Source organism: Gadus morhua, chromosome 4 (assembly GCF_902167405.1).
Source record: "Gadus morhua chromosome 4, gadMor3.0, whole genome shotgun sequence".
NCBI classification, from domain to species: Eukaryota; Metazoa; Chordata; class Actinopteri; order Gadiformes; family Gadidae; genus Gadus; species Gadus morhua.
In genome coordinates, this window is record NC_044051.1 from 37,818,207 (window position 1) to 37,843,876 (window position 25,670).

The following is a 25,670-nucleotide window of genomic DNA, read 5'->3' on the forward strand; positions in this document are numbered from 1 at the left end:
AAGTCGTTTCCAATATGGCGAGCGGGTGGTAATTGGAGAACAGCAAATCGTAGCAAACAGACGCCAAAACATTATGATTAAGTACTGTTCATTCGTGACATAATGTCCTTTTAGTGTAATGCAGATTGTTAACTAAAGATAGCGTTATCTGTGTGAATGTTTCCATGTGTGTGTGATTATATTCTATGAATTTGTATTTAGTGTACATGTCATAGTTTATAGTCATCGTTTGAGCTTCAGTGTAAAGACAAAGCATTAAGCCTGAAAGCCATAAAACATATAACTCAAATCCACTTTTATTCTTTGCCTTTCTCCTCCGTATCTCGCTGGAGGGGTTAATGATAGAAGTTTACAGTGATGCAAGCTCTTGCATTGATCAAAATATAAAACAATTTCTTTAGAATATCCATAATTACACCTAACATGTTCGACAACGAGTGTCAAATTGAAACATTAACTCATATATATATTTACCATATATATGCATCTTTACAATAAAAAATAAGTCAAATTTTTTTGTTGATGAGACATAGACATCAAGATTAGGTTTACCACAAATACTCAAAGGAAAATATGTGGTTTAGGTGTACCTGTTATTTATGATAGCAAAAAGGTGAAATACATTAATATTGTATCAACATTTTGTGCCAAAATTATTTTTCCCCCCAGAGTAGCTGAGAAGAGCTAGTGTGGATCTCGACAGGTGTTTGTAGTGACTGGGAGATAATGACAGGATACATGACATAATTTACATTGCCCCATCAAAATAAAAGCTCTGCCTTTTTTATTTGGATCTAGAAGGAGAAATTAATTGTTCAACATTGTAAAACTATGGGATGCAAAGAAGCAAGCAATGACAAACATTATGAAAGTATGTCAAAGATACCTTTTTCTTTTTAAGTGTCAACACTATTTGTTAGCAATTCATTACTAACGGTTTAAAATGTGCCACAAAAAGCTTCACAAACCCAACCATTGTGTATCAAACTGAAAAAAAAAGCGAATGTAAAAGGACATGAAAACAGTTTTTTAGCTAAGCTTAGCTAATGCTATAACTCAGACATATTATGTAGAATTGGAAACAATAGTAGGAAAAAAAAAAGAAACGGAAGAAATGTCAAAATAAACTACAGAAGTACAATATGTACAATATGTAAATGCATGTTAATTGCACCAAACTGTACTATATTTCACCGGGCTTCACCTACAAGAACATTAATAAATATAATTGTGCAAACACAGAAGAAACCATGTAAATGTATTTATACTTCTACAGTCAATTTAGTTAAAAAATAGTTTTTCATTTGACCTCATTATTATAATTATCTTAAATATAATTTAGTGTCTAACATCCACTGTTAAATAATCCAGGTAAAACAATAATAATGACTATATTGGTTGAATTAGGACATTGGAACAGGAATGACATACAAAATAAGCATCTAATATCTCTGTCTATTTACACAACCGGTGTGTGCGTCAGTGTAAAGTGTACTTGTGAGTGTGAGTCTGTGATGGGGTCCCAAGGAGGGTGTACGGTAATGTTTCCGTGTTCTATGCGTGTTCTCGGTGTTGTGCTTCGACGTACAGACTAGCCGCTGACAGACAGTCCAATAGAGTTTCTGGCTTTCTTCCATTTTATTCTCCCGGTCCGAGTCTTTCATCGTAATAACAACGCTAATAGGAGTAGCCCAACGTGCAGAGTAATTTGGATTGAGTCAATACTGTCGATGTTATGCCTGTTTACCCGAGATCAACTTGGCTTCACCCGTCCGGCCATTGGTGAGCCTTTCAAAAGAACAACGAAGAGGGGAAGCAGTATCATTTTCTTCTTTCTTCTTCCTTTCAGTCATCATAATTTATATATACTGTAAAATAACGTCTATTTTTATGTGGTTTTATGAGGACCGTCTTATGAGGCACCAGGTGATCCCCTCTGTTTTTTAACACCCCTTATGAGGACAGCTTTGTGAGGACCACTTTGTGAGGACCTCTTTGTGAGGACCGGTTTGTGAGAACCACTTTGTGAGGACCGGTTTGTAAGGACCGGGTTGTGAGGACCTATTTATGACGACTGCTTTATGAGGACCGCTCTATGAGGATCTCTTTGCGAGGACCGCTTTGTGAGGACTGCTTTATGAGGACCGCAATATGAGGACCTCTTTGTGAGGATCACTTTACGAGGACTGCTTTGAGGACCACGTTATGAGGACGTCTTTATGAGGACCATCTTATGAGGACTGCTTTATGAGGACCTCTTTGTAAGGACCGCTTTGTGAGGCAACAGGCAATCTTCAGATTTTTAAGACACCTTATGAGACCGCTTTGCGAAGAACGCTATCTGAAGCCCGCTATCCGAAGACCACTTTCCGAAGACCGCTTCCCGAAGACAGATCTTCGAGGACCGCTTTCTGAAGAACCCTTTTCCCGAAGACTGCCTTCCGTATACCGCCATCCAAGGACAACCTTCCAAGTACCCTCCCTTCCCACCCTCCCGATGGCCTCACTCCACCCTGCCTCTTTCCCGGACCTCAGCTGAGGGGCTCTAGCGCCTCCAGGTGGTCGGGGATGGGAAGGCCGGTCAGCACCGTCAGGCACTTGTTCCACACGTTGAACACGGGGCACACGGGCTGGGCGAAGGACACGTTGAAGGTGTGCAGGTGCTGCGAGCCCAACGCGTCGTAGAAGCTCAGGTCGCCCGCGTCGTAGTCCAGCAGGACACCCACCCGCCGCAGGTGGGGGGAGGGCTCCACCGTCAGCTCCTTGCTGTTGTGGCGCACCACCCACGAGTTGTTGCAGCGGCACAGCACCCACGAGGCAGAGTTCTTGCCGATCCACTCGTGCTTGGGTGCCGACTTGTAGGCGATGCCCACGGCGTACCTGAGGGGAGACGACAGGACGTATGTATCAAAGTTGGGTCGCGATTTCACGCCGAAAGTGAAAGTCGTCTTTGACTTTGATTCATTGAGTCTTAATAATGAATATCGACAGATATAAAGGCCTGAGGGTAACACAAAACATTGACCTCAGCTATAGTTAAAAAAGTTTAGAATATTCAGAAAACACTTCTGGGTGACAAACATAGTGTTCGTCCACTCCTCAATCAGTGTGAAACACACTCTTTGATAAACCTCGCTTCGACTCAAGCGTTGTTATATCAGCTTTGAGACATTGTGCCTCAGCCAAACCCCGTTGGACCCCTGGTCTCCTCGTCGGTTTTCCGTGAGGTTCCCGGGTTGGTGCCACTCACCAGGTGCTGCCCCCTATCAGCGCCTCCCAGTAGTGGCGGCCGCTGTCGATGTACACGTTGCCCACCACGCCGTAGCTGCTGTGGCTGGTGAAGCGCTCCTGGCTGTGGGCCTTCTTGGACGTGGCCTCGTCCCGTTCCACCGTCAGGTTGTCGTGGGAGATCTTCAGCTTGCGGTGCGCCGACTTGGGGTCCAGCTTGAAGGGCTGGCCTGGGAGGGCGGGGGGGGGGGGGTGGAGAGTGGGGAGGAGGAGGATAGGGGCGGGAGGAGGTGGAGGTGGGAGGAGGGGGAGGAGGACAGGGGTGGAGGAGGTAGGGGAGGATAGGGAGGAGGTGAGGGAGCGGGTGGGAAGAGGGGGTGGCAGGAGGTGCGAGGATAGGGGTGGAGGGTAGAAAATTAAGAGACAAGATTATTAAATGTTGAATGGAAGGGACGGAGGGGTGGAGGGATGGATCCGAACTGAATGGAGGGTTGTGTGAATGAATGGATTTATGAATGGATGGACGTGGATATCAACACCATCTCCATACTCCAGCTTAACGAAAGTGCAAAGAGATGAACTGAACTGAGCAGGAAACAAAGCTTTGAGGGGCTCTCAGCAGTGGTCTACAATCGTCTCCCAGCTTGTCCTGATGGCCTGGTGCTGTCATAAGGGCTGGGTGATGCTGTACGGTCCCACCACGGATCACCTCACTCCTGCCGCTGTTTCTATGATCTACTCCCAAGGTTCTGCCTTGTGTGTGTGTGTGTGTGTGTGTGTGTGTGTGTGTGTGTGTGTGTGTGTGTGTGTGTGTGTGTGTGTGTGTGTGTGTGTGTGTGTGTGTGGGGGTGTGTGTGTGTGTGTGTGTGTGTGTGTGTGTGTGTGCGCGCGCGCGCGTGTGTGTGTGTGTGTGTGTGTGTGTGTGTGTGTGTGTGTGTGTGTGTGTGTGTGTGTGTGTGTGTCGATGTGGTTATCATACTAATGTCGCCCTCTTTATTGACTGGCTGCCATATGTTACCCTATCGTAAAGTGGCCTCGTGTTCGGGTGTTTTGAGATTATTTCTCAATGGTTAATGGGTTTGTGTGTTCGTTAATGCATTTTGTAATGCTTCATAAAAGGTTCTTAATGTGTTTCTTTGGGGTGGGGTTGGGGATGTGCTGGCGTTGGTATTGAGGGTGGTTGTAATGATGATGGATGGGGTGATGGTGGATGTTGTGGTGTCGAAGGACGTAGCGGTGGTGGTGGTGGTGGTGGTGGTGGTGGATGTTGTGGTGGTGGTGGTGGTGGTGGTGGATGTGGTAGTGGAGGTGGATGTTGTGGTGGTGGTGGTGGTGGTGGATGTTGTGGTGTCGAAGGACGTAGTGGTGGTGGTGGTGGTGGTGGTGGTGGTGGATGTTGTGGTGGTGGTGGTGGTGGTGGATGTGGTGGTGGTGGTGGTGGTGATGGTGGATGTTGTGGTGTCGAAGGACGTAGTGGTGGTGGTGGTGGTGGTGATGGTGGATGTTGTGGTGTCGAAGGACGTAGCGGTGGTGGTGGTGGTGGTGGTGGTGATGGTGGATGTTGTGGTGGTGGTGGTGGTGGTGGTGGTGGTGGTGGAGGTGGATGTTGTAGTTGTGGTGAATGTTGTGGTGGTGGTGGTGGTGGAGGTGGATGTTGTCGTGGTGGTGGTGGTGGTGTAGGTGGTGGTGGTGGATGTTGTAGTGGTGGTGGTGGTGGATGTGGTGGTGGTGGTGGATGTTGTAGTTGTGGTGAATGTTGTGGTGGTGGTGGTGGAGGTGGATGTTGTCGTGGTGGTGGTGGTGGTGAATGTTGTGGTGGTGGTGGTGGAGGTGGATGTTGTCGTGATGGTGGTGGTGGTGAATGTTGTGGTGGTGGTGGTGGAGGTGGATGTTGTCGTGATGGTGGTGGTGGTGTAGGTGGTGGTGGTGGATGTTGTAGTGGTGGTGGTGGTGGTGGTGGATGTTGTCATGGTGGTGGTGGTGGATTTTGTTGTGTTGGTGGTGGTGGATGTTGTGGTGTTGGTGGTGGATGTTGTTGGGGTGGTAGTGGTGGGGGTAGCCTAGATGTTGTGTTGGTGGTGGTGGTGGTGGTGCTGGCGGTGGTTGGGAATGGTTGTTGTTATGATGATAGTGGTGGTGGTGGTGGTGGTGGTGGCGGTGGATGTTGTGGTGTCGATCGGTGGTGGAGTCAGTGGCGATCATCAAAGTGACAGTCGCGGCGCCGACTAGGATAAGCATGAAGATGATTGTGATGATGATGATGGAAGTGGAGACGTTGATGGCGGTGGCGAACATGAAGGTGGCGGTCGCGATGCTAACTGGCTGTAGCGTGCCAACAGGGGTTCAAGTGCTAACAGGTGTTAGCGTGCTAACAGGTGTTAGCGTGCTAACAGCGGTTATCATGCTAACAGGGTTTAGCCTGCTAACAGCGGTTAATGTGCTAACAGGGATTAGCATGCTAACAGAGTTTATCGTGCTAACAGGGGTAGGCGTGCAAACAGGGGTTAGCATGATGAGGATGACGATGATTGTCTTGTTGACGATGGAAGTGGAAAACGGTCATGGCGATCCTGAAGGTGCTTCAACTTGAACAAGCGGTTAGCGTGCTTAAATGGGTTAGCATGCTAACCGGGTCTCTACTCACTGTTGGTCTTGAGCGTCCCCGGCTCACTGCTGCGGCTGCCCGCCTGGTTGATGGCCCTCACCACGAACACGTACTTGGTGCCGCACTGCAGGCCGTGCACCGTGTAGTGGTTCTGCTTGATGTTGGGCACGATCATCCAGCTGTCCAGGGAGTCGCACAAGCCTGGAGGGGGGGCGGAGGGGGAGGGCGGTGGGGGAGGGATGAGGGTTGGGAGCGGTGAGTCCTTGAAGAGTGGAATGGAGAGGCTTAGCCCCGCCCTTGAAATGAGACACGTCTGAACGTCATGTGACCACGCCCACGTCATTAGACGCATCGTGGCGCTAGGAACAGGAAAAGTTGGGTGGGAGGAAATGGCGGTAAAGATAAGAGTTTGCTTTTCGATGTAAATCTCTTTGACATTTTCCCGCCAAGGTTTAATAATATTGATAGCACATTCCACATCAAGAGAATTCCACAAAAAAAATCGATGTACTTTGTTTAAAAGAATGTCATGGGTACGAAACTGTATTGTGAGAAAAATGAAACCGACTGAAAGAATTCAGCTCAAGTATATACGTACGGTGGCCCTGAAGTGCAAAACACGACAGCAAGTTGTTGTATTTTCTGATTTGCTGTCTGGTTTTCTGATTTGCAGTTGTGTTTTGCACTTCAGGGCGACCCTTTCGTATGAGGAAAGAGAGTCGCTGAAACACTGTCATCAAAGTCCCTGCCACTGCTCCTTGTCTGAGCCATCATCTATACCAGTGACTCTCCGTCAACTGGAAGAGGTAATATATCGTATTAACCATAATTCTTTAAATAAAGACAAGACCGACTTGTGATGATTCACCCTTCGCCAAAACTTTAATGTATGAGCACTGGGCTACTTACTATATATATATATATATATATATATATATATATATATATATATATATATATATATATATAAAAAAGAGAAAATCTAAAAAATACTCAATTATATTGAGTATTGCTGAATTCCTATCGTGGCGCGACATGTCGTCCTGGGGAAAAAATGAAGGCCCCTTATTCTTATTCCCAACACCGTGTTCCTCCCATTCAGACACTTCCCCTCTCCGAGCCTCAATGCTCTAGCGTAGCTTAGCATAGCAGAGATTAGCGTAGCCTAGCGCCGCTCGGCGTAGCGTGTTTAGAGTCGTTTGTGACAAGAGGGGCTCCGTCTGAGCGGCGTGTGGACAGGGGCCAGAAGGCAGCGCGACGGGGCCCCTGTGTGTGTGTGTGTATGTGTGTGTGTGTGTGTGTGTGTGTGTGTGTGTGTGTGTGTGTGTGTGTGTGTGTGTGTGTGTGTGTGTCTGTGTCTGTGTCTGTGTGTCTGTGTGTGTGTGTCTGTGTGTGTGTGTGTGTGTGTTTGGGGCCCAGGAGGAAGTCATTCACACCTCATTGGCCACACAGCACTGCCAGGCCCTTGCTTCGATGGCACACAGGCGGGCCGGCTGGCTGTGTGTGTCTGTGTGTTACTGTGTGTGTGTGTGTGGCTGTGTGTCTATGTGGGGCCATTTGTGTGTCTATGTTCATGGAGCCACATGGTGTCTTTCGAATTCCCAGTTCTGTGTGTGTGTGTGTGTGTGTGTGCGTGTGTGTGTGTGTGTGTGTGTGTGTGTGTGTGTGTGTGTGTGTGTGTGTGTGTGTGTGTGTGTGTGTGTGTGTGCGTGCGTGCGTGCGTGCGTGCGTGCGTGCGTGCATCAGGTTATTCTACGTAACCTTGATGTCAATTTGAGATGGAACTAAGTATAGATATCTGGTGATGCAGATCTACGAGTGTGTCAGTGTGTGTGTGCGTGTGTGTGTTTGTGTGTGTGTGTGTGTGTGTGTATGCGTTCGAATCCACGCTCGAGTTCACGTGCACTCAAGCATGCAACACACTTGGGCACACATTGCATCAAGAGGTTAAGACTAGGCAACCCCTTCAGCCAATAAAGTCACCGGCAAAGTTTCCAATAACGTCAGCGAAGTTGCCGACAACATTACAAAAGTTATCGTTAATGGAGAAAAGTTAGCAAACACATTAAAAAGTGATTCATTACATTCACAATGTTACTCACCTCGTTAGGGAAACACTACATCATCTTGAATCCTAATGTGACCAATCAAACCCTGATTCTCAATGCAACATCAATAAGCCACAAAAGGGGAATCGAACCAGCAACCTCACGATTAAGACGAACGCTCTTGAACGTCGCGCTAATGGACCGTTGCGACCGTGACGGGTTATTAAAGAACAACGAAACCCGGATACCGACTGAACGTTGATTTGCAATACATGTCTCCCTCTCTCGGTTCACCACAGGGTATCACCTCTGATTGGCTGACATGGTAACCACCCGGACACCTGGTGAGGAGAGCCATAATGCCCCAAACCTTTCCTCATTGGACATGAATCAAAGGGGCGTGGGCAGAACCTGAGAGTGCTCATTAAAGGTGGAGTCATGGGGGTCAGGGGGTCAGGCATTCTTAAGGGCATTTTCTGAACACTCACTGGCAATGTTGGCCTGCCCGGTGAAGATGGTGTATTGGAGCTCGTAGGAGACGACGGAGAACTCGTCGTCAGAGGTCCAGTGGACGCTGATGGTGTCGTAGGAGGCGGTGCTCAGCTCCTCCCGGATGTTGGGCGCGGTCGGGGCTGTGGGGGAGGAAGGGGGGGGAGGAGGGAGGAAGTAGGAGGGAGGGGATATGGACATGGGTACAAAGGTTAACTTTCCAATCAGGGCTACCATTCAGTTGCAAGTGGTCTTTGTTTGCTTTTGTTTCCCCTTTTGAGGTTTTTAATGATCTTGTTTGCGCTGATGGCCTTTTAAATGTATAGAAAGCTGGCCCTTTAAATGTCTTTTAAAGGGCCAGCGCTGCCGAGTGGACCGCCCCAACTGATAGGATGATCCATCCAGCATCCGTCAAGGTGGAGTCTCCCACTTGTGATGTCACTAACTCACAGGGCAGGGCAGATTTTGAAACTGCTCGTAACGGCCAATTGCCATTCATACATGATGGTAAAATGGGGATCAATCACACTCACAAATGGTGTTAAGATAGGGGGGCCAAACCCGCTCACACAGGTGGTAAAATAGGACCGCTTTAAAATGTGTTCCCGGTCAATGCAAAGCATGGACACTGAATGGACCCTCAACCTATATGTCCATATGTTGTTATGATTGGTGCTGTGGTCCTTTGCTTCTCAACCTGGCAGCGTGAAGATCTAAGATCTTTCTGTACTTTGTTGTGTTGCTGATGAGACTGGATGATGGTATCGACAGTTTGTGTTGAGCATGACCTCACTACGGCGCCGTATTCACTGGAGAAGAACGATAATCAGTTTTATTGCATCAAAATATAACCACAATTTTATTCTGCCTTTATCAGGGAGGAGGATTGGCTTTTTATTGGCTGTGGTATTCTAAGCTATGCCAAAAGAAAAAAAGGCAATTCAGTTAACTTTCAATACACCAAATGAACCAAGAATGAAATGCAAACAATAATTCTAACAGGGAAACTTATTCCTCTGGAAACTCTTTCTCTGTCTTCCTGCATCTCTCTCGTTCTGCCTCTCTCTGCCTCTCTCCCTGCCTCTCTCCCTGCCTCTTTCTCTCTCTCTCTCTCTCTCTCTCTCTCTCTCTCTCTCTCTCTCTCTCTCTCTCTCTCTCTCTCTCTCTCTCTCTCTCTCCAGTGATGATTCACTTTCTGCCGAGGACCCTCCAGCGTAGCCTCTTTCATCACAGACACACGCACACACACACACAGACACACACACACACACACACACCCCTCTGCTTTAAAGAAAAATACTCAATAACATTGCAGGCCTCCGTTCCTCCTCCCAAAACGTCACCTTTAAAGTCCTTCCCCTGCATGTTGCAGGCTTTATATATTATATATACTAGAGTTTCCGCGCACGCAATGGGTGTGCTGAACCTCCAGTTGTAATTAAACCCATAGCAATTATATGTAAACCCCAGTCAATAATGTAACAAATTTCTGAGCGCATAATAGAATAACATTTTGCCTATAATTTCACAATGTATAACATTCGTTCACCACTAATGACTCTTAAAAGAAGTGCCAATATTTAAATATTTTTTAACAGGCTGTTTATCATTTAGGGGTCCACTCAATGACATGCAGAAGCGTCATCAACGCGCCCACTGAAGTGGTGTAAGAAATACCGACTTCCTACTCATTCACATATAAGGAAATGTACATTACCTACGGAGAAAATACAACCTCAGGGGTAGTAATATTCAGGAGATTTTCAGGGTAAAAATGTCAGGATATGTTGTTCACACATACTGCCCATCAGGAGAATATCAGGACTTACATGTGTGTCTGAAAGCAGCTAGTGTGAGCGTTGTATGTGTGCGTTTGTGCGTGCTGTGTGTGTGTGTGTGTGAGCTGCAGGCTGCTTGGCACATGCGCACATGAGTAACTTGAGTAACCGGTGCGACAGGCTTGATATTATAGTAGTAAGGTACATATATAACGTATGACCTGCGTTTGTGATGCTAATTTTATCTATGCTCGCTGCGTGACACTGAGGTTGACTGTACTCTGAGCTAACAAACAGGCCGATGCAAAAACGACAGAACTAATAATATACAATATAATACATACATATCCACAATGCACATGTTTTTCTTTCCTTCTTCTGTCACTTTTGGATTATTTATCGTCTGTGTTTTGTGTTCACTGGACCGCATCGCTTAGCAACGGTGGGGGGAGGGAGGGGGGAGAGGGGGGAGAGGGGGGGAGGGAGGGGGTTGTTTACCCGTCAGGTAGTCCAGGTTCTCCAGAAGTTTCTTCTCCCGAGTGAAGTCCAGGGCGAACGAGTCGAATTTGTCCGTCAGGTTGATCTCCGGGATCAGCACCTGGGTGGACGCCGTCGCCATGGAAACCCTTGGGGAGCACGTCGGGAAATTCGTCGGCAATAAGTGATGCATCGTGACAGTGACTGAATTACCCACCAGAATTATTTGAGGGTATCGATTTTTACTGGGGCGACTCCAGTCGATGACCGAAAGTCGTCATTGTCGACTCTTTCTAATGTTTTATCATTGCATAAATCGTCCAACGCTTTAATAGTTTCTTTCAACATAATGATCAGTCAAGTCTTTTCAAAGCACATACGAGGGAGATGAACTAGCAACTTGGAACCAATCGGAACGAAGGAAAACCGAATAGTTATAAATTCTCTTTCCTGTTGACAGCTGCGGGTCACTCTGCATCATTACCACAGCACACCACCTAAAGGCCTTCTGTATGTATGTAACTTTACTTATATTGTCTGTATGTTGGGTTTTATGTTGCCAGTTTGCCAAAGACGAATTTCCAATGTCTGTTAATTCAGTGGACAATAATGTTTTTATGTATCTAACTTTCTAGAGGAACTTCGCTCTAGTCTCCCAAAATGGCCGCCCCTAACCGCTCCTCCCCTCACCTCTCGGTGATGCCCTTGGCGCTCTGCAGGAAGCGGGCGTGGTCGGTCTCCTTCAGCGTCTGGTCCGCCTGCGTGATGAGGGAGGAGGAGCGCTCGATGCACTGCTGGCAGGTGGAGATCTGCTGGGCCAGCTTCCTCATGCGCACCGTCTGGGAGGGGGGGGGGGGGGGGGGGGGGTGGAGGTATAGGTGGGGTTAGAGAGATGGAGAGGAGGGGTGGAGAGGATGGAGAGGTGGGGTTTCAGATGGAGAGGAGAGGTGGAGAGGAAAGGTTGGAGGGGATGGTGGAGAGAGGGAGGAGAGGGAGGGAGGGAGGGAAAGGTGGAGAGGAGAGGTTGGGCCGGAGAGGGTGGAGGGAGGGGAGGGAGGGAGGGGGGGAGAGAGGGGGGGAGGGAGGGAGGGAGGGAGTTTGGAGATGATGGAGGGAGGGAGGGGAGGGAGGGAGGGAGGGGTGGAGAGGAGAGTTGGGCCGGATATGGTGGAGGGAGGGAGGGGAGGGAGGGATGGAGGGAGGGAGGGAGGGAGGGAGGGAGGAAGGGAGGGAGGGAGGGAGGGAGTTTGGAGATGATGGAGGGAGGGTGAGAGGAGAGGTGGGGTTGTAACGATAGAGGATAGGGTTTGGGATAGATGAGGGAGGTTAGAGAGGAAAGGTAGAGACGTTTAGAGAGGGTGGGAGGTTGTAAGAGGGAGGGGGGGGGAGAGGAGAGAAAGGGAGGGAGGGAGGAGGAGGTGGGAAGAGGAGGAGTGAGGGAGCAAGGGGTGCAGATGTTTTACGGTTGTTTAAGAGTGATGGATGGAAGGAGTGATGAATAGAGGACAAAATGGAGATGTTGGGAGGGGGGCATTGGATGGAGGGAGATAGGGGAAAAAACAAGAGTTATTGAGGATGGAGATGGTGGGTTTTGTCTGGGGACAGCTGATTGGCCCTTGGTAAGTGACCTCGTGAACTATGCAGATGTTTATATGGTTTCGGCGGAGGCTATTGAAATACACAAAACGTCACATTCTACCGAACTGCTTCTGTGACTAAGCTTCCAGGCTTTAGGCAACAGCACAAACTATAGAAAGAAAAAACGCCAGCGTCTGCATCTAAGCCACTGAGCCTTAAACCGTGAAATCATAGAAACAGATCATAGAATTAGCGTCTCGATAACAGCGTAAGTTGTCTGCTTATCAGTGTAATCCTGTTGTGGCCATTTTTTATTTTTAAGGCTAGCTATTCACTCTTCCTCTCTCGTTATTTCTCCTTCTTTTCAGACCCACGTTCTCCGGGAGGCTGGAGATATTCAAAGTGGCAGATTTGGGACGGCAAGTGGAATGAGGTCAAATGCCCCATTTTGTCTTTTCTTTGCAAAAACACTCCTTTATAAACTGCTTCCGCCGCATTCTCATCAAGGCTTTGCCTGAAAAAAACCGCAACTTAAGGTCTTTTATCAGTAAAATAGTTTTGCTTAATCCTATTGTATGAAGAAATGCTTTCCCGATGTTATGATAGTAATCTAGCTGAAATTGAATCTATTCGTATCCGTGCATATAAATACATATAACTTGTTTGTTATCATTAAAGAGCAGGTAGGGGTTATGGACATATCGCGCAAGGATGCCTACAAGTAGGCTGCAGACATCGGGTAATTGAACCCAGAATCTTCCGACTTTTTCTAGGCGACAGAAACCGTGCAACCTGGGCCAATCAGAAAGGAAGAGGGGAGGTGAGCTCTTTGGTGCATGGAGACCTAATCCTGATGTCGAGTTCTGCAGACATAGCAACAACCACATGGCAAATCCCGATTTGAGGTGATACCCCTGGAGGATGTGCACTTAGCGGAGATCACATAGGACGGGGAACAACAGCTTAGTTTAGGAGGTAGAGCAGGTTGACCACTAACCCGAGGGTTGCTAGTTCAATCCCCGGCTCCTCCTAGCTGTGTATCGGAGTGCCCTTGAGCAAGACGCCTCACCCTGACTGCTCCTGACGAGCTAGCTGTCAACTTATGTGGTTGACTCTGCAGTCGGTTTGTGAATGTGTACGTGAATCTGTGAATGACAGGCAATAATGTAAAAAAAATTGAGTGGATACTGGATAGAAAAGCGCTACATAAATGCAGTCCATTTAACATTTTACTGACACTATTTTCCCCTTTCACCTTTTTTTTTTTTTTTTTACATTTTGCCACTTCTCCCAAGAGCCAGTAGAACATTCGGTTGATAAACGATCGTTGTTGTTTGTTTTTTTTTGGGGGGGGGGGGGGGGGGGCGTTTTTGTCATGAAAGGAGAGAGCTGTAAGACCCGGCTTTTAATGGACAACAAACCCGGCTTTCGGGTCCAAATTAATTCCCCTTTCCATATGCTCGGGGATTTCCGGTGGAACGGCCAAAACGTTTCGTCCCATCTGCGGGGCGGCAGCCAGGAAGTTCACCCTCTGTTCACACTGCGCTGCAGATGACCTGAGTGACCGAATCGCCTGGGTGAAAAAACGCTCTTTAATGAAAATGTCTAGCTTGGAAGTAAAACGAGAAAAGGTTTGGACACGAGTGAAGAATGGCAAATTTGTCGGTTTTCTGTATGGCAACGATTATTTGTGGTGTTCAATTTATTTAATTTTATTTGTTTTTCTAACCTCTGAATTTCCTAACATAGGTCTACACACAGAAACACACACACGAAATCTCACAAACCTAAAACCTAAAACCAAACACACATAATCTCGCACTCAAAAAAACCAAACACATAAACACACACACACACACACACACACACACACACACACACACACACACACACACACACACACACACACACACACACACACCCCTAAAACCAAAGGCACGTAATGTCACACAAAAAGAAACACACAAACACAGGCCAACTCCCACACACAAACACACAAACACACACACGCACACACGTGGCGGCACGCTTGGAGAGTGATGAGTCACACCCACGGGGGGGTTTATCGATCGCCCCTCGTTCATAACGCGAGCGAACGTGAGCGATGACTGGGCCCTGAGCTCCCCAGCCCCGATCAATCAAACCCAGAGACTGGCGCTCTCGACGGAGCGATGGGGATTCCAGCAGGATTCAGTTTTGTTCTGTCTCCCAGTTGCTTGGGTGACGTCACTGACTCAGGGCATCACTCATAAAGTTGTAGAGGTTAATACCGCTGTCGTCTAACTTTTTACTACTTTTGTAAATTAATCAAGTTAGGACAGGTACGATGGGCGTGCTTGTAATTCAACTCGCTTTGAAGCGGGTTTGAATATTAGCTTCAATAATGTTTGGAATGTTGCCATGTTAAAATCCCCTTTAGAGTCATCTAGAACGTTGTTAATGGTTAACGCTTTAGAAGATGAAATAAAACCAAATCAATGACTACTAGGTTGCCGGGTTAAAACCTTATTAAGTGCTTAAGGGTTAAAAGCTTAAGAGCATAAATAGTAAATAACCACATCATGGATTATGAAGGGAGGCACGATAGACTGAATGGGGCGGGACTTAGTGGGCAGGGTGTAGCGAGGTCAGGGTGTAGTGGTAAGGGTGTAGCAGAAGTAAGGGTGGAGAAGCGGGGTGTCCTCACTCTTTTAGCAGGAAGAAGTGGGAATCCTTCGCTAACCGATCTATTGATGATGCTACTGATGTTTACTTTGATTCTTTTACTTATCTTTATTCAATTGATCTTGTATTGTGGCTGCTATGTGACTGTTGAGGAACCAAGCCTAATCCTTTCACTCTTGTGTACTTCTAAGTACAATAAGAAGTACAATAAGATGTAATAGAAGTAGCTCTGATTCTGATCCTTTTTATTTTTCTATAATTTTCCGTAATTATTTTTTACACAATTTGCACAATTTAGTCAGAAACGAAACATGGCACATGGGGTGGACTGTACCATTATTTATTTATTTAATTATTTCTTTGCCTGACATCGCCCCTGACTGGTACCAGGCTGAGCTGCACGGCGGGGTCTCCTACCTTGCCCTCCTTGATCTTGGAGCCGATGATTTGCCTCCGCTGCTGGATGATCTCGATGAGGAGGTCACACTCCTCCAGCAGCTTGCCCTCCTGCCGCGACGCGTTCACCTGGGAGGCGAGAGGGACCCATCTCAATGTACAAACATGTGGCCTACATCGGCCGCATGGATGGACATGCGCTCGCACACGCAGGTAGATGTACACACACATCCACTCTCACACACAAACTAAATCCTCCACACAAACTCGCTTTCTTTCACACACACAATATATCACACAAAAACCTAAAGCTATGTCCGACACAGAAATCACTCACTTTCTCATGCACTCACTTTCACACACTCTCACACACTTTCACACACTCACTTTCACTTTCACACACACATTTCCACACACACACACACACACACACACACACACACACACACACACACACACACACACACACACACACACACACACACAAACACACACACACACACACACACACACAAAAACAGACACTCTCACCAGCTGTTATTAAACAAATCAACATTTTTGAAATGATCAAGATGATGAGATAAAAAAGTTTTGCCAAAACACTTGCAAAATATGAAAAATGCATTATGAAGCAGGCTTGGCTAGGCTAGGCTAGTCGCGATCCAGACACATTATATTCCCTTTAAGAGGGACAGATTCACAGCCTTATTTCACCCGGCAACTCCAGTGTGTGGATAAAATCACGAGCAGTGTCTCTAATATCTGGTAACAGCTGTTTAAATCCCCCATCCCACGCACTGGGGTCTTAATATGGCTGGAGGCAGCAGAAACGTAATCACATAACCTTTAAACACGGCTGTAACGAGGCCGTAAAGCCACACTGCGCTTTACGAGTGCTCACTCCATTGCATTCTGTTTAGTGGCTTTCTTTCTTTTCATTTCTTTTCATTCATTTCTCTCAGTCTTTTTCTTTCTCGTGTTTCATTTGCTGTTCATTGTATCATCAGGGGAAAATGAATAGGTACAAATTCCTCCCGCCAGAATTCAGTTCATTTATCATATAGCTAATAGTTAGCATTCACAATAATTTATGGAAGTAAATATACATGGATATGATTTTAAATATGTGGTTTATATATGCATTCATCACCTAAGCCTTCACCTAAAACCTTCACCTAGCTGCAACTTCAATTCGGAAAAGTAAAATTGCCGGCCATTTTGGATGCCCATTGTTCATCTCTGACATGATTCAAACTCTTTCATGATTCATGGTCGCTAATGACTCATACTCTTAGCAGAGTGAATTAGAGCTGGTCTTATACAACAGAATATGATTCAGCGTAACGCTAGGCACTTTGCGCGTATGCACACACACACACACACACACACACACACACACACACACACACACACACACACACACACACACACACACAGGTTCAAGTGGATATTACAACAGCAGTAATGTTTCGGAGCCAAGAAACATCTTCCACTGGGAAGTAATCCATCTAACAACACACACACACACACACACACACACACACACACACACACACACACACACACACACACACACACACTTGCCCACGCACACACACACACACACACATGCATCTATGAGAAGGCGGCTCCTCTCCTTGGTCGGTCTCCAAACCAAACTTCAACAGAAAGCACATCGACCAAACCCATATGCAAATGAGTCTCATCTGGTGTTAACAAATCATATTCCACCATACCAGGCCAAGTCATTGGTATCCCAGTTACTCAAAATAGGTTCTGATTGCTCAGACACGCTTAATGAAACTGGGACCTGTTTTATATTCATCATTACCTTCTTAGCACAAAACAAAGTCTTCTCTGGCAAATGTGTTTGCACTTTTTCATTAGTTTCACCAATTCTTCACAGCACTTTTTTAAAAAAGTTAACACAGATCTCATGAAAAAGACCCCAAAAAACTATATTGGAATAACTGCGTTAAAGGGGTAGGCAGAGATTTATGGAAAATGGCTTTTTGGTAATTGGAAATGTGCCTGTTTTACCTAGACTGAATTCCTCATTCTTTGTCCAAAAGGGGAGTTCACTGGGTTAGCTTTAACTTTCAGTCAGCCGCTTCCATTGACTCGAAGTGTTGCAGATGCTTAGCTCCTGCTCATGTTAAATACTTTCCAAAGAAACATATACTATCGGCAGATGTTGACAGTGCTTCAACTCTGTGTGTGCGTGTGAAGCCAAATGCAAATTTAAGGACAGAAATACTTTTCAAATCGAAAAATCTGATATTCTAGGATTTTCAAAATAATGGCGTGAATCAACTGAATATATTAATGGCTTCTCTGCTCCCCCATCTGGTCGCAGGGGTTGGTGCAAGAAGGGTTGAGGAAAAGATCCCCATTGGTGTCAAATATTTAGAGATCCCTTCTCTCTGAATATTTCAGTCTCGGCAGGGAGGCTCGTGCACTTTTGCTTGAGAGCACGTGATTAGGTTAACTTTACCTTCTCTCGTTTGAAGCTAATTCGCGTGTCGTGTTTTCAAAGAGGATATTAAAGGTCCCTGAATTTAACCTTGCGGGCACACAAACACACACATGCACACACACGCAGACACAATCCCAGCATCATACTCATCCATAACAATTTGGGTGTGCTTTTGCAGTCCTGAATCACAGAGGTTGTGAAATCAAATAAAGTCTAATCCATGTACAATCAGAACAGCTCTGCAGTGAAACGACAGACACCACCTGCTCATATTTAAATATAAACAAATCACACAGACACAAAACCATCATAAGGCTCCATGTCTTCCGTTGTGAAACATTTCAAATCGCGGAGGAAAGATAAATCTCAATCTAAATCCTCTTTTCCTGAGCTTGGCGGAGCCACTTAAGCTAGCTGTTGTTGTCCGTTATAAAACTCAGGCTTGGCTTCTTTATGACCCTATATGCAATGCCTTATGTAAAGCCTCTTACTTGGCAGACAACATAGGCAGCGGCTTAGCCCAGGGAGAGAGAGACAGAGTGAGAGAGAGAGAGAGAATACATGCTTTCACTGGGACATCCCAGAGTGCAAACATCTGTAAACCCAGACACATACAGATTGCACGTTACAGGCTGGCAAAGTTTCTAGGTCAGACGATTCAATGTTTTGGTGTTTGAATTCAAAGTTGAGTAAATTCCTTTCTGTTTCGATCACCTGAGTTTGGTGTTTGCCACATATTTGCCTGGTTTTTAATTATGCTATCATAGGGCTGCTACGTAACGCTGTGTACAGTTGCCTTACTCCGAGGTTCATAAGGCTGGAATAGACGTGAGATTGCAATGGATCTCATGGAACACCATGATAATTCACACCTTGATATCCATTCATAATTACAAGAAAATATTACAGATTCAGTCGGCTATCCTTTGAACATGATTTACATTAAGGAAATGTCATCCAACGCAATTTACAATAAGCACATTCGTCAGAAGAAAGAAACAATATATCTCTGTCGTACTGTAAGAATGTTCATGGAACCAATCGCTAGATTAACCCATTCCCCGTATAAACCAAAGTTAACTAGGATAAGATGCTACACGATGCTGAGTATTATTTTTAAGTGCCAGGACGTACAAAATACAATGATACATCATGACGTCTCAGTGAAGCTGAATTGTTAGGCTGTGTTTAGGACACTTTGACCAGACCTTGAACATCACAATGTCTTAATTGAGGCTGTAGGATGGGTTTGGACAAGGACGGTGCGTCATGGATCGGCCCCCTACCTCTACATGTTGGCAGGTCTGGATGAGCTTCCCCATCATAGACTCCAGCTCATTGTTCCTCTTGATGAGGTGGCCCAGGTTGCAGTCCAGAGATTGCTGAAAAGCGCACAGAAAAAGTGAAATGTAAGGAACTGAGGGTCAAATAAATGAGGGTACACTGGTGGATTGTTTACATTAACATTCAGGGCTATTAGCAAACGCTTTAATCCAAAGAGACGGTTCATACACACATTCACACACCGACGACGGAGTCAACCACGCTAGGCGACAGCCAGCTCGTCGGGAGCAGTTAGGGTGAGTTGTCTTGCTTAGGGACACCTCAACACGCTAGGAGGAGCCGGGGATCGAACCAGCAACCTTCTGGGATAGAAGTCAATCCTCTCTACCTCTTGAAGCTAAGCCGACCAAGGTGGAGTAAGGGGACATCAGAAACATTTGAAGAGGGGAAAGCTATCAGGATTTTGTGTCCTGGCTTGTAGACGATATGACAGCAGGGGGGGTAGGATGAGGGGAGGAGTAGATCAAGACAACATATGCCAGCTGAGATTCCCGAGAAAAGAGTTTAAACGTCCTAAATCAAAACAGTTGGCAAATCGACAAAATTAATGTTGTTTCACTGCTAGAATTAGAAATTCTCTGCAGATCATTGGTCGGAACAGATTCATTCCAGGATTGCGTTTATGGTGTCGGAAGAAAAAAAAAGACGAGGGGACCGATTTTCGACTAGAGGGTGTGTGAGCAACATTCAGCTTCACAACGCAACACGTCTGAGAAACCACACCCCCCAAACCCCATACTCCCAGGAACCAATAAAAACAAAGCAATAATCACAGACCACATGATTCTCCGTCATCCATCAAACCCGAAGAAAGTCTAAACGCCGAAGGGGTCCGGCGTTAAAACACAAAAACAAACGACGATTCAGCAAATCGGTTTGCTTTTGACTGAAGGGGTTCAGCGTACGCAGAGCTCCGGGGATGAAGTGATCCCGGGAACGGGAGGTGTTGTGGAGGAGGGTGTAAGGGGGGGAGGTTAAAGGGGTTGTGAGCACAGTGGGGGGGGGGGGGGGGGGGGGGGGTCGTTGGAACGGGGTTTGGGGCGGTGGGGGAGTAGGAGTCAAAAGACACAGAGTGAGGAGCGGGGAGCGAGAGGGATGCTAACGACGTTACCTCCGGCCGCTGGTGGGGACTCTCGTCACGGTTCTGCCTGTGCATCCTGTCGCTGGCTCAGAGCGAGTGAGGGCTAGGAGGCTGCGCTAGGCTAGGCTATGCTACGCCCCCCTCTCTCTCTCTATAAATCTCTCTCGCTCGCCCTTTGGCTTTCTCTTGGGCTCTCTCTCTCTCTCTTTCTCTCTTGACCTTTGCCTACCTCTTGGGCTCTAGCTCCCGTCTCTCTCTCTCTCTCTCTCTCTCTCCCTCTCTCTCTCTCTCTCTCTCTCTCTCTCTCTACCTCTCTCTCTCTCTCTCTCTCTCTCTCTCTCTCTCTCTCTCTCTCTCTCTCTCTCTCTCTCTCTCTCTTTCTCACTGCCTTCCTCTTTGGTTCCAGCTCCCGTCTCTCTCTCACCCTTTCTCTCTATCTCTCTCTCTCTTGCCCTTTGCCTCCTCCTTTCCCTTGGTCTCTCTCTCTCTCTCTCTCTCTCCACTCTCGCTCTCTCTTGCTCGCCCTCTGTTCAGCCAGCCATGTGCACAAGTTCGACCGAGCATCAAATTGGGCATCAAATCGAGCCCTCCCCTCCCTCTCTTTCCTCCTCCCCTCTCCTCTCCTCCTCCCTCCATCTCCCTTGTTCTCTCGTTTTCCCTCCTCTCCTCTCTTTCCCCCCCCTCTTCTCCCTCCTCCCCTTCTCTCCCCCCTCCCCTCCTTTCCTCCCATTCTCCCTCTACCCCCTCCTCCCCCCCTTCTCCTCCTTCCTTCATCTCCCCTCTCCCCCCTCGCCCCTTCTCCCCCCTCTCCCCAACACAAGCCCGCCTCGTTGCGAGCCAACAAAGCAGCTAACAGGTGCCCGTGTGTGTCAGCGATGTCCCAGTTTATCTCCCCCTGAAACCCCCTCTGTTCCTCGGCCTCCCCCCCTCCTCCCCCCTCATGTCACTCTACTCCCTCCCTCTGCCAGGGAACACGCCGCCGGCCGCCCGCTGACAAGTCACGCGTGATGTCCCCGTCCCTGTTCTCTGATGTTTACAACGTTCTCTTCCTTCTCCCTTTCTCCCTTTCTCTCATTTTTTCTTGTTTTCTATCACTTTGTTTTTCTTTCTCTTTTTCTTTCAATTTCCTTTGTTCCCTTTTACCCTCCACCCTCCCTCTCTTCTTTACTTTCCTCCTTCCTTCCCTCCTTACCTCATTTCCCTCCTTTCCCCCTCTCTCCTTCCATCTTTCCTTCCCTCCCTCCTCCCATCCGTCCTTCCTTCCTCCCTAATTTCCATCCTTCCTTACTTCCTCCCATCCTCCCATCCTTCTTACCCTCCTTCGTTCTTTCCTCCCTTCCTCCCCTCCTTCAACCCTTCCTTGCTTCCTTCCCTTCCGACCCAAGCATCTCTCAGGCTGAACCAGGGTTCAGTAGTCAGCATCGTGGTGCCGTTCTGAGGGGCGCAGACCGTTGGTTTGAGTTTGGGATGGGCGGGGGAGGGTAGGATGTATGCATTGTTCCAGGCTTATGTATGTACGTTTCTGTAGTGCGTTTCCACTCACAACAGCCCCTGGGAGCGCTTCACAACAAGTGACTCACACACGCACTGAAAGACCCGCAAGCACACATACAGACACACACACACACACACACACACAGTCAAAGAACCACAAGCACACACACACAAACACAACCACACACACACACAGACCCGCAAGCACACACACACACACACACACACACACACAAACTGAAAGACCCGCTAGCACACACACACACACACACACACACACACACACACACACACACACACACACACACACACACACACACACAGACACACACACTGAAAGACCTGCAAGCACATACGCACACTGACAGCGTGTGTGACAATGCCAGCTTGCAGACAACAGTTAGAGTGCCTTGCCCAAGGACATCTCTCTGGATGAAAGAGGGTTTGAACAACGTGCCTCCTGCCAACGCGTCTCACAAAACCCAGAGAGAATAGATACAGCTGACATTGGGAATCTAACCACTCCCCATGGCAGTCATTAATGCCTTGCTCTATTGGAGGGAGTCGAACCCCAACCCTGGATGTGGTTAATGATGATGACAAGATAAAGATAGATTAGAGGACACTGTGTGTCTGTGTGTGTGTTTGTGTGTGTGTGTGTGTGTGTGTGTGTGTGTGTGTGTGTGTGTGTGTGTGTGTGTGTGTGTGTGTGTGTGTGTGTGTGTGTGTGTGTGTGTGTGTGTGTGTGTGTTTGAGAGAAAGTGTGTCTGGATGTGTTCAATTGCGTGTGTGTTGGGTTGTGTTCGTGCGGTTTTGTTTACGTGCATGTGTGTTGGTGTGTGTTCCTTTGAGTGTGTGTGTGTGTGTCTGCAGGGCTGATGCTATGTGGCAGCTCTGAGGATGGCCTTAATATGGTGCTGACACACAGACAGAATGTGTGGGCGCCATAAATTAATAATTACAAACATGGCAGCTCTTAAAGAGGCACGGGGGGGGGTCAACGATGTCTGGTCACATGACGCATGACACATGATCTGGAAGCAAGCAGGAAGTGGGGCAAAATTAAACGTAAATAGCACCAAAGATATTGAAGTGAAATGCACCATGAGCGAAAGGGAACAGACCATAATAAACGGGTCATTGAGCTTGAAAGACTGCATATCCCTGACGAGGTGTGGAGGCGGTATATCATATTCAAAATGTGTCCCAGACATTCGGAGATAAGTGCACTATATGTGAGCAGTGCTGTTTCTGTGTGTGTGTGTGTGTGTGTGTGTGTGTGTGTGTGTGTGTGTGTGTGTGTGTGTGTGTGTGTGTGTTTGTGTGTGTGTGTGTGTGTGTGTGTGCGTGCGCGTGTGTGTAGAAGCTGTGTGTGAATATCCTAGACTTCCAAATAACCGCTTTGTTATTTCCACGATTTTAGTATTTCTTATTTGTAGGCTTTTGTTCATTTGCATGCAATGAAAGTGAAAGTGCAGCTTCACGCCTCGGCAAATGATTGACCGTCAAACACAACGCGTAACTACAACATGAATGATTCAATCGAGAGATACCTCCCGCACATATCAATGATTATGACATGATCACAGAGATCTGTTTAGGATGCCCTGCAGGAAGCTGCTCTCGAGAGTCAGGACACACACATACAGACACACACACACACACACACACTCACACACACACACACACACACACACACACACACACACACACACACACACACAATCTTTCACAAACAAACACACACACACAAACCCATTCGCTCTCTCCTCCCCTCAAAAACAGACACACACAAACACACACACACACAATCCCACTCTCTCCCTCACACATACACACACACACACACACACACACACACACACACACACACACACACACACACACACACGCTGACTCATATTTATTACATAAAGAATTCAGATCAGAACCGGGCAAAACACAAAGCTGCTTTCAATCTGCTGTAGCCTTGGGTCCCTGTGTGTGTGTGTGTGTGTGTGTGTGTGTGTGTGTGTGTGTGTGTGTGTGTGTGTGTGTGTGTGTGTGTGTGTGTGTGTGTGTGTGTGTGTGTGTGTGGCTATGTGGGGGCGTGTGTGCGCAAGTATGCACGTAAGTTGTGCATTGCAGTGTGTATTAATGTGTGTGGTTTGTGTGTGTTTGTGGGGCTTTGTGTCTGTGTGTGTCTGTGTGTGTCTGTGTGTGTGTATGTGTGCGGGTTTGCGTCTGTGTGGCCGTGTGTTCCTTTCGATTTTTTTGTACCATTGGTATTAAGGTCACCCAAATTAAACAAAAAACAATTTGTCTCTCTGTCTTGACCTCAGCCGCTTAACATCTGTCTGTCTCTGTCTGTACGTACAGTTCGTCTGTCTGACTGCCTGTTTATCCGCTATCTGTTACTTTTTTGCTGCTACTCTCTCCCTGTCCTACCCCTGTCTCCCTCTCCCTGTCTCTCTCCCCTGTCTTCCTGTCTCTCCCTGTCTCTTCCTCTGTCTCGCTTTCTCCCAACATTGTCTCCCTGTCTCACCCACTGTCTTCCTCCCCCCCCCCCCCCCCCCCCATTTGCCCCTGTTCTGCTCTCATCTCTTAGGTGTTAGTGGTGAGAGAGAGGGGAGGGAGAGAGAGAGAGAGAGGAGAGAGAGAGAGAGAGCGAGAGAGAGAGAGAGAGAGAGAGAGAGAGAGAGAGAGAGAGAGAGAGAGAGAGAGAGAGAGAGAGAGCGAGAGAGCCCGGACAAACACTTTATCACAACCTCATGCTCACATTGGATCTCAGCATCTGATCCTGCTCTGGTTTGTCTCACGGTGTTAGAGGAGCCGGCCTGGGATGGCCGTGAGTCATAGGAATATAACAGGGACGAAAGAGATAGAGAGAGAGAGAGACCGAGAGACCGAGAGAGAGACACCGAGAGAGAGAGAGAGACCGAGAGACCGAGAGAGAGACACCGAGAGAGAGACACCGAGAGAGAGAGAGAGAGAGATAGAGATAGAGAGAGAGAGAGAGAGAGAGAGAGAGAGAGAGAGAGAGAGACCAAGAGAGAGAGACCAAGAGAGAGCAGGCTGGAACATGGTGAATCTCCAAAGACAAACAGCGTGTTCCAACATTGACAACAGCTCCTAGCGCGTATACCAAGCAGGGTTGTTTATGGCTTTAGAGATTGCATGCATCACTCTCAACAAATCACTCCATTCTGCAAACCCATTTAAACCTTCCACCACAGAGAGAGAGAGAGAAATAGAGAGAGAGAGTCCATTACCGTTCAATGTAGTAACGGCAGAAGCCTAGAAAAACAACGTTCAAATGTTGTAAAAAAAAATTATACGTGTTTAATTATTTAGTCAAAACATTCTATCCTCCGTAGTGTAACAGAGCACTTATCCAAAAATGTGTATTTTTCCAACCTTTGAGTTGGCTTCATAATTGGAGTCTTAAGTTGGATTTAATAATTTAAAACAGTACGCGGAAAAAGGTTTTTTCAAATGTATTTCCTTTGTGTATTCAAAAGTCAAGTGTGTTTGGTGTTTCAATATTGCATGATTCTTGAGTAGCTTTCACTTTTCCAGATTAGCCTAAAAAAAGCCTCAAATTTGAGTGTTCACTCAACATTCTGGTTTAAAAAGTACAGAGTTAGAGCAGGAGTACAAAGCGTGCGTGCGTGCGTGCGTGCGTGCGTGCGTGCGTGCGTGCGTGCGTGCGTGCGTGCGTGCGTGCGTGCGTGTGTGTGTGTTGTGAGGACCGAGTCAAAGCAAGTGTATGACACTAGCTTAACTACCACCACTGTTTCCTAATGGCGCAGATGTTAATTAACCTACGGGATAATTACAAGAGTGCAGTGACCTGATCGGTTCATACATGACATGAATGGCCTACACTACGAGAGAGAGAGAGAGAGAGAGAGAGAGAGAGAGAGAGAGAGAGAGAGAGAGAGAGAGAGAGAGAGAGAGAGAGAGAGAGAGAGAGAGAGAGAGAGAGAGAGAGAGAGAGAGAGAGAGAGAGAGAGAGAGTCATAATAGGAGA

At 47.1% G+C, this 25,670-nt stretch overlaps 1 protein-coding gene across 1 annotated transcript in view; it reads right to left on the minus strand.

Annotated features, from left to right (window-relative positions):
* Positions 1 to 273: 273 nt before the first annotated feature.
* The window catches only part of LOC115542631 (E3 ubiquitin-protein ligase Midline-1), a 47,154-nt gene continuing 21,757 nt past the window's right edge, over positions 274 to 25,670 (minus strand). The window contains exons 3-10 of the mRNA XM_030354957.1: positions 19,026 to 19,121; positions 15,285 to 15,392; positions 11,316 to 11,464; positions 10,647 to 10,774; positions 8,370 to 8,513; positions 5,873 to 6,034; positions 3,251 to 3,458; positions 274 to 2,880 (exon numbers count right to left, since the gene is read on the minus strand). Coding sequence (XP_030210817.1) covers positions 2,532 to 2,880; positions 3,251 to 3,458; positions 5,873 to 6,034; positions 8,370 to 8,513; positions 10,647 to 10,774; positions 11,316 to 11,464; positions 15,285 to 15,392; positions 19,026 to 19,121 — 1,344 coding nt within the window. The 3' untranslated portion in view covers positions 274 to 2,531. The remainder of the gene's footprint in view (positions 2,881 to 3,250; positions 3,459 to 5,872; positions 6,035 to 8,369; positions 8,514 to 10,646; positions 10,775 to 11,315; positions 11,465 to 15,284; positions 15,393 to 19,025; positions 19,122 to 25,670) is intronic.